Source organism: Miscanthus floridulus, chromosome 9 (genome assembly GCF_019320115.1).
Source record: "Miscanthus floridulus cultivar M001 chromosome 9, ASM1932011v1, whole genome shotgun sequence".
NCBI lineage: Eukaryota > Viridiplantae > Streptophyta > Magnoliopsida > Poales > Poaceae > Miscanthus > Miscanthus floridulus.
In genome coordinates this window covers 2,473,850-2,483,660 of record NC_089588.1, presented here as the reverse complement: position 1 = coordinate 2,483,660, position 9,811 = coordinate 2,473,850, and the positions used below count along the sequence as shown (strand labels likewise).

The 9,811-nt window shown below is 46.5% G+C and overlaps 1 protein-coding gene across 1 annotated transcript; it reads left to right on the top strand.

The window, feature by feature from the left end:
* The first annotated feature begins 1,749 nt into the window (after window positions 1-1,749).
* Window positions 1,750-5,023, top strand: LOC136481198 (protein SMAX1-LIKE 3-like). Its single transcript, XM_066478553.1, has 3 exons — window positions 1,750-3,259; window positions 3,367-3,559; window positions 3,821-5,023. Exons 1-3 carry the CDS (start codon window positions 1,992-1,994, stop codon window positions 4,928-4,930), a joined length of 2,571 nt encoding a protein of 856 aa, XP_066334650.1. The 5' UTR covers window positions 1,750-1,991; the 3' UTR covers window positions 4,931-5,023.
* The last annotated feature ends 4,788 nt before the right edge of the window (window positions 5,024-9,811 follow it).

The following is a 9,811-nucleotide window of genomic DNA, read 5'->3' as shown; positions in this document are numbered from 1 at the left end:
ACATGCTACAATCCCATGACCATGAGCAGTCAAGCACCCAATTTCTCCCGGGCCGATGGACTAAAGAATGAGCATCTGGACATGACTTCTGTTTTTCGGTTGGAAAGGCATTATAGTATAATACCATTGTAAAATTATAACCGTTACTGTCCATCCAAGCAGACATTTTAGATCTAGGTTGTAAAATTTTACAGACCAGTAATTTACATTGGTGTTAGTCTTAAAACCATTCTTCCAAACAGCTAATAAGGAGTTTAAAGTAAATTCTTCACATGCCATTTCAAAACTCCTGAAGATCGTATTTGTCATTGATGTGTCTATGACATGTGGGCTCGATATTAATGGTAAATGTGGAATTTTAGGGATTTTGTACATATCCGTCACAACATTTAGTATAGACCCAATGCAAACCGATCGGATTATTTTGAACTGTTGGATGACAACATTGCTTCTCTCCTCATCTTCAGCCTTGAGGATCCCAACTCACGTTCCCCACATCCAACACCATATTGCAACCTTCACTAAGCATTCATAATATATTATGGCCGGTGGTTTTCTCCAAACTATCAACAAACAACTTTGTTATGTAGGAAATCTAGAAAGATTACCTACCACCCTTCTCCCTAGAGAAAGGGAGTTGATATTTCACGTGCCTGAATTTGTAAACAACAATCTTAGACAAACGTACAATTAAAAAAACAACTCATAAGAGACAGTTCATATTTTTTTATTCAAACAACGATAAAATTACATAACAAAAAAATCAGGTACCTAAAATATAAGAGAAGTGCTGGAGAAAAGGTTTTTTTCACTAATATGACGAGTGCCCCCTTTTACATTCTAGAGGTGCAAGACTATTCTTTTTCATGTATATATGGATATGTTCATCCTGGCCTATCATAGTGAAGCCTAAAGTTTCAATATTTCCATGCAATGGTGTGTTCCATATATACATAGGAGAATAATTTAAGTAGGGTTAATTAGAACTTTGCCTTATAAAGTTGATGTTTCTAAGATGCACCACTACTTCTCACCTAATATGGCCAGTGCCATTATAATTCATTTTAAAACTAAAAAAATGCCACTTTGTATGCTCGCGAGCTATTTAGACCAATATGTAGACGACCATATTTTTGTACGGAGCAAAATCACTTCAACACACATGGATCAAGGTGAATTCAAGTGCATCTAAACAAGCCATAAGTAATATACCAAGGGACTAGGTTTTACTATAATATTAAATCCTTATATGGGACATAATGGTACTCTATACGCTTCTTACCCAGCTGATCAAAACACAATAGAAATGTAATACACCAATGTGCTTGTAAAATGAACTTTTGATATGTGCATACATGGATTTTTGAATTTTTCTATACATGTGGCACCTTTTCCATATATATCTAGCTAGTTTCAGAGGTTGAGTGCAAGATGGGGAGAAGAATATATATAAGTGCGTGTGCATGGCTTTACATCCACATGAAACTACAGGCGCGCGCGCGGGACGCACCACCAGCCAATTTGTCCTTCTTGCCCCCTAGCCTAAACACCTACTACGACGCTCACAATATTTTTAGAGAGTTGTATACGCTCGTAATATGACACTGATATCTCAATGACATGTGGGCCAGGGATCCTCATGTTGGCCTCCTATAGTCAGATACTCAGATACTTGCATACTACAACATATCATCATCATAACATGCACTTTATCAGTGTCATCGTGTTGGTTTTGTCCTTGATCCTATTTGCTAAGTGTTAATGTGTGTGCTAGTACTCCCTACATGATGGGAACATGTAATCACAGCAGTATAATACTACATGTGTGTGTAACCAAGACCAAGAGAAACATTCACTCCACCCACCTGACTACTAAAAAGGGATCACATCACTGGTAGTAGCAAGCAAGAGACCTGCGCCTGCACGTTGCTCCCAAATTGCAGTTGCAGAGGACGGACATCTCGGCAAAGCCAGCAGCAAGCAAGCGCAGGATGCGAGCCGGCGGCTGCGCGGTGCAGCAGGCGCTGGCCGCGGAGGCGGCGGCCGTGGTGCGGCAGGCCGTGGCGCTGGCCCGGCGGCGCGGGCACGCGCAGGTGACCCCGCTCCACGTCGCCAGCGCCATGCTCTCGGCGGCGGGGCTCCTCCGCGCCGCCTGCCTCCGCTCCCACTCCCACCCGCTGCAGTGCAAGGCGCTCGAGCTCTGCTTCAACGTCGCGCTCAACCGCCTCCCCACCGCCGGCCCCGCCGCCGCCGCCGTCATGTTCCACCCCGTCCACCACGGCGGGCACGGGCAGCAGCACGCGCCCGTGCTGTCCAACGCGCTCGTCGCCGCGTTCAAGCGCGCGCAGGCGCACCAGCGCCGGGGCGCCGTGGAAGGAGGGCAGGGACAGGGACTGCCGCCGCAGCCGGTGCTCGCCGCCAAGGTCGACATGGAGCAGCTCATCATCTCCATCCTCGACGACCCCAGCGTGAGCCGCGTCATGCGCGAGGCCGGTTTCTCCAGCTCCCAGGTCAAGGCCAACGTCGAGAAGGCCGTCTCGTCGTCGTCGTCGCCGGAACATCAACCGAACACGACGATACCACCCACCAACGGCCACGCGACGGGCTCTCCTGCGGCAGGTTCCAGTCACGCAAGCAGGCGCCCCAACAAGTCCGACGACGACGCCATGCGCGTGCTCGACTGCATGGCGAGCGGGACCAAGCGGTGCGTGGTGGTCATCGGCGAGAGCGCGGCCACCGCGGAGGTGGTGGTGAAGGCGGTGATGGACAGGGTCAGCAAAGGGGAGCTGCAGCAGCGGCACGAGCGGCTCAAGAACGTCCAGTTCGTGCCCCTCTCGGCCGCGTCCTTCCAGCGGATGCTGAGGGAGGAGGTGGAGGCCAAGGCCGGCGACCTGCGCGCGCTCGTTCGCCAGGGCTGCGCCGCCGGGAAGGGCGTCGTGCTCGTCCTCGAGGACCTCGCGTACGCCGCCGAGGCCTGGGCCACCGTGTCCGAGAGGAGAAGACGCGGCGGCAGTGGCCGTGAACACGGTCAGTGCGGCTACTGCCCCGTCGAGCACGCCGTCATGGAAGTGGGCAGCTTGGTGTCTGCCGCTGCCGGTGGCGCTGGCAGAGGCCTCGACAGGTTCTGGCTGCTAGGGTTCGGGAACAACCAGGCTTACATGAAGTCCAGAGCAGGGCAGCCATCTCTTAAGGCCGTCTGGGAACTGCACCCCGTCGTCGTGCCGGACGGCCGCCTCTCGTTGAGCCTCACCTGCAACAGGTTCGGTGCTCAAATCAATTATATTATTTGTGAGTTTGCGGTAATTAACGACCATAACAAGATGATTAACGTCTGGAAATGCCGGCTGGTTCTCTCTGTTCTTCCAGTGATGCCGAACAAGCTAATCAAGAAAGAGCAACAAGGCCTTGGCCCTTCGCTAACGGCACTGCTACCGGCGAGAGTGAGCTCATCACTTCCTGCACCAAGGTGGCGGCGACAACTCCGAGTGTGCCGCCATGGTTTCAGGGGTACCAAGTTCAAGATATGACAAGACCGGCGAGCCACAGCACCAGTTTTCAGGTACATTCCTATGCTCAATCCAATAATACATGATTAAACAACTTAGCAAGGGGCCAAGAAGGGCTATATTAAGATAAAGATATCACACACATGCTTAAACAACTTAGCAAATTACATCAATCATTTCTTCCTAAGTAAGATGCACGGCTCAAAGATTCTTTGCCATCTTTGTTCATACCCCACACCTCCTGTGTTCAGATTTTGCGTGGATTAAATAACAATAGGTTTTGTTTCTAAAAGTATCAATTTTCTTCTGTGCAGTTGCAAGATTGGAGCCCCAATTTTAATGGATCAGCAGCTTACCACACGTCGGAGCTCACACTGAGCTTCTCCTCACAGATTACTAACTCTCCAGACACTTCTTCCATCTCCGGCTCCTTTGCACCAAGCTTCAATGCTGCCAGCTTGATGATGAGCTCCGAGCCATGGCAATTCAAGCTGATGCAACCTTGCCCAAACTATCGACATGATGACCCGGTGCCCAGGTCCTATGATCGTCAATCATTGCTTGCAAGGACTACTAGTCCAGAAAAATCCTACTCGGTGTCCAACTCATCCGAAGGTGCCCCAGCTGAGTTGCCAAAGTTCACGGAGCTCACCGCTGAGAATCTCAAGATCCTCTGCAACGCGCTTGAGAATCGGGCTCCACATCACAAGGACCAGGTTGCAGAGATTGCAAGTGTCGTGCTCCAGTGCCGCTCGGGCATGACAAGGAGGAGGAGGTGGTTCCAAGAGAAGCCAAGTTCAGTGACATGGTTGCTCTTCCAAGGAGGGGGCAATGATGGCAAGAAAGCAGTGTCTCGGGAGCTTGCAAGGCTTGTCTTTGGCTCCTACAGCAAGTTCACCTCCATCTCACTAGCTGATGAGTCCACCCATGTTCACTCGGATTCCAGCTCCGGCGAGCCGATGTTGAAGAGGCAAAGATCACTGGACACTGGGCATGGTTGCGTTCAGAGATTGTATGATGCGATACTCGAAAACCCTCATCGGGTGATAATCATCGACGGTGTTGAGCAACTGGACTATGTGTCGGAGATCGGCGTCAGGAATGCGATCACAAGTGGAAGAATTAGGGGTTGCAATGGTGATGAGATCAGTTTGGGGGATGCCATCATTGTATTGAGTTGTGAAGCACTCGATTCAATGTCTAACGCTTCCTCTCCTCGGCTCAAGCAAAGGGTCATCAATAAGGATGGAAAGGAAGGAAATTGCATGAACATAGAGAATGGGATGGAGTCATCTGGTTTTACCTTGGATTTGAATGCATGCGCCGAGGATAGTGAAGGGAATGAAGAGAGTGTTTCAGATAATGCGAGTATCATTAATATTGTGGATGGTGTGTTCTTCTTCCAATTAATGGAGCACTCATGACATTGTATTGCTTCATTTTTAATATATCAACAAATTAGCCTAGAGTTCTTAATTAACTACTTAGTTTTCTTTGTATTTTTCCTCTGTTCTAGATTTGGAGCTGATCCTTATATTTATTAGCCATTTGTGTCACTACCTCAGTTTTCGACATCACTGCCGGTTCAAAATCCCCCTTCACTGCCGGATTTTGAACCGGCAGTGGCATACCGATAGTGATGCCTCTAGGCTATCAGTGCCGGCACTTCACCCGGCAGTGATAAGCTTTAAAAAACAAAAAAAAAGAGTACAGCAAGCAAGCTCGTTGCCTACCGTTGCCACCGCCATGCTTGCTAGCTACCGCCACCACCGCCATGCTCGCTGGCTCCCCCCACCGCCGCTCCATCAAGCAGTTCATACAAGAAACAACTCATACATCAGACAAAGGAGGAGGGATTCAACACAACACAAATCAACTCATCCACAAATCGAATCGATTCATACATCACACAGAAGGGTTCAACACATCTCAAATCAACTCATCCACAAATTGATTCGTACAACATAGAGTGAGGGGAGGGGGAGAGAGTGGAGATTCTGCAGGGAAGGGTGAGCTTGGTCTCACGCCGGAGGCCGCCCCTCGCCGCTCAAACGCAAGATCTGAGGCCGCGCCCCCATTCGCCGCCCCCAAGACAGATCTGAGGAGAAAGAGTGTGAGAGAGGAGAAAGAGCACCGGGAAGGAAAAATTGCCGGGGAAGAGAAAGAGTACCGTGAACCACCGGCGCTTCTCGCCCTCCTGCCGCCGAGGTGGATCCACGCGAGCTGCCCGCGCTTGCGCCGGTCGACCGAGCCGCGCTCGCGCTGGTCGCCGGGAGGAAGAACTCGTGCCGGTCGCCGGGAGGAAGAACTCGCGCCAGTCGCCGGGAGGAAGAAGCTCATCGCCGGGTGGATCCGCTCGCCAGCGCCAGGAAGAAGAAGCCGTGCAGGGATCCCGACCGCTCGCCGGCGCCCACGGCGGCCTCATGCCTTCGCTGCGCCGGCATCCCGACCGCTCGTCGGCGGCCGCAACGAGGTGGATTTGGAGAGGAGATTTGGGGAAATATGGAGGAGGTCTGAGGAGCGGAGAAATATGAGAGAGAGGAGAGAGAGCGGGGAGAGATATGAGAGAGAGGAGAGAGAGGGAGGTGGATTCGGCGGCCGCACGGACGAGTTAACTACGATGAATAAAATTTTTGGGTCCAGAGCCTATGGATCATTGCCGGTATATGAAATGCAACCGACAGTGATAGACATCACTGCCGGCTTTTATTATCAACCGGCAGTGATAGTATATATCACTGTCGGTTTGTTAGAAAATCCGGCAGTGATAGCATTTTTTTCTTACGAACCGGCAGTGATGCATCTATCAGTATCGGTTTTAAAATTCCGGTAGTGATAGGGTCAGCAGTGATAGCTTATTCTGTAGTAGTGTGTTATGTATAGTTAATTATGTGTTCGTACTTTTGGCAACAAACTTATTTATTGAAAGAAAAGGAGGGTGTTCAGTGGAAATTGATGGTCAGATACAATACTCCATTTTATTTGACTAACAATCATTACCTCTCTGGCTTTCTTTTATTTTCTTGCTGTAAAAGTTATCGTATGGACCTGCATGTTGGGATTAATTAACTACAATTTATTAGCAACAAGAACATTTTAATCATGTAATAGAGACATAGATTATTTACTACTTACTAGTGCGTGAGACATTGATGATGTCGTCTTACACATTTGGAGAGAGTAGTTTAATGTTGACGTGGTTTGTGGAAACATGCATTTGCAACCACTAGTCACAAACGCTGCAATGTTCTGCTCCCCACAAGGTGGAATGGGAAAAATAGATCTTTACATCAGTGTTGCCATGACATTATTATTATATACTATGAAATGATATGTCTTACTGGAGCTAGCTAGCCGCTTCCTTAGGGAGAACAAAACTCAAAACATCTTTATATACAACTAGGCATGTAGGATGCAAGTGCTTGCCACAACATCACCCATCTTGACTATTATTTCAACAATAGTACATAAATCGTGTATATGTTATTGGTAACCTAATTATTGCTGTCCAGGTTTAACAATCCAATTATATGATGCCAATGATGTTTTCTTATTCTTTGGTGCTATCATGGAGACCAGATTAGGTACAGATGTTACTAGTTCGGCCAAGGATATCGTCATTTATTGGGCTTTTAACATAAAGCTAAGGAAAGTTTTGTGCGTTGTTGATACGTACGTTATTTTAGTTAATGGAAAAAATCTACAGCTTCATCCTCACAAAAGAGGAATCAGATCATGCTTATTACAAAAAAAAGTTTCACAAACTAACGTTCACAGGGCTCACAACATGAAAGTTCAAATTGCAATCCTAAAAGCGAAAGACCATGAGGCTGTTTCGATGCCAGCCATCAATTGCCACCCCTATGTGTGGCAGCGCCACAGTTTGTGGCGTGGAAATTGGGCGCCACAGAGTGTGGTGGGATTCTTGAAGTTTTTGCTTTGGAGAAATTGTGGCCGCCTAATTTGTCTCATCAACCAAACGACCGACAAAATTTGCATGGCGGCCGCACCTGTGGTGTGGCGTGTGAGGGTAGGCAACCAAGCCATCCATGAAGAAGGCAAGCGCCACTGACTCCAAGGTATGATAAGCAAGGATGAATGCATCTTCACATCATCATTTGTGCTGCAATTGACTCCATATGCATAGCCAATGGGTCCCTCTGGATAGGACGCGCAAAAAGGTTTTAGTATTACACTAAAAAACAACTTTATTTCTCGTGAGCTAGATTGGAAGGCCGCCACCTCCTGTTCTTAGCAAAACACTATTAGAGACCACCTTGCTTGTACCAACCTCCAAATAGATTCTCCACATTAAAAGCACTTTTGGAATGCATAAATGTCATAGGAACCAATTTATTCTACACAAAAATGTAGTAAATAAACGAGAAAAAAAATCCCATATTCCGAAGGGGGGCATATGGGTGGAACAGTACTAAACATTATATATATCAATACCTGCCAGAGAAACTTAGCAAATGGAACTCAAAGAATAAGTGTTGGATAGTCTCCAAGCTACTACAAAAACAAAGGTATTTACTCCCCTGCCAGTTTCTTCTAGCTAGGTTGTCCTTTGTTAGTCACCTCATTTTAAGAAACCACATAAAAATTTTATTTTTTAATGATACTTTTGTTCTCCAAGTTTCATGTGTGACTTTGATTAAATTGTTAACTAGAAACATATATGTTATTATCATGCTACTCCTACAACAAATTGTTCGGCAAAAAAGATTCCTCATCACAGATTATCGTGTGGCCAATGGAATTGTTGTCCATTTACTTCTACCCAGGGGCGGACCTAACCCATGGATGAAGATGACCCTCTCATCCTACAAGGGTCAATAAATAATTGTTGGTGCCTTAATGATCCATTTGATTTTTTAAGTAAAAAAACAAGTAGTTGGCAAGGTAAACGAAGATACGAGGGTGTATTAGAGGTCTGCAGTTGCAATGCACACGTACTTGTTCTAGTACACTACAAATCATCAAAGTATACAAAAGTGTTCTTTCTGTTATTTGGTCTTTATGGTGACAAAAAGTTGCAATGCATGATATATGATGTTAGAAAAATTCTTATATTGATTTACAATGACCATCGAGTTTAACAAAGATACGTCGCTTACTGAATCAAGAATATATACTATGGCAAGTAAAATTGTAAACAGACTGATTTTGAGTAAGGTTCACTTATCTCTTTTCGATCATACTTGGCTACATGTATAGTAATTGTACACATTTTATTCACGTCTCCTTGACTTCAGTCGCCTGATCTCACAGGCGACGAGTTCAGAGCACTGTCTGCTGCTTTTTTGCTGAACTGGCGGAAGGAAGAAGATTAAAGCAGATGACCGCTGGCCAGCAAATGTCGCCTGACTTTTTGGAAATAAAACAGGCGCCTGTAATAGCAATTCCTCATTTTATTTGCATATGTACTATTGGAGTATATATATCCAGTAGCAATATGTATGTAGGGGCACATGTCCCCTCTCGATGGATGTCACGTACAGTGAGTATAATATATAACTAGTCCTTCGGGCATGCCCATGCGCGCGGGCCACTGGCCACACGTTTTTTTGGAAAAAAAAAGATATAATCAAAGTTGGCCTGTATGTTGATTTGAGAAAAATCCGAGGAGGTTTTCGCAAAGAATGATGAGAGGGTTTGTGGAGCGCGGGTTGATTTTCGACAAAGATAAGGGTTTTTTTGAAAAAAAACCCGGAGGCCATCCGTTCTGGACCGCGGGCTGATTTCAAAATAATCTGAGGTGTTTTTTTGCAAAATATCCTGAGAGGAATTCTGGAGCGCGGGTTGATTTCCGGAAAAAAGAAGGGTTTTTTTGAAAAATGACCGCGGCTCGCCTGATCTGGGCCGTCCGCGTGGCCGATCGAACGGCCACGAAAAGCAGACGAAGTGGCACGCTGGGTGGCCGGCTACTCTTTACGCTTTCTTGTCTTTAGATTATTGTAAGATCAGCTTGCTCAGCCACTCTAGGTGTGCGTAGACACAACTATTTATATCGATGGACCATGACTCCTGTCTCCAAGAGCATTCCGATCTGAAGCTGATGGTGATCAAATTCGAACAATGCGCTATTAATTATATATGTTATCAATATGATTAAAGACTTCGTGGTTGTAGAAAGGAGAAGGCAAGGGGGGAGCAATCTTTACTATGGAGATGATCAAAAGGTATTTGCTTTTAGTGTATGGTGATGCCATTTGGGAAAAAGAGACGAGATCCTTTCTGTGCTTTAGTTTAGATTTCCAAATCCACACTCCCATCTTAATAAAGTAGTGGCGTGTGAAAGC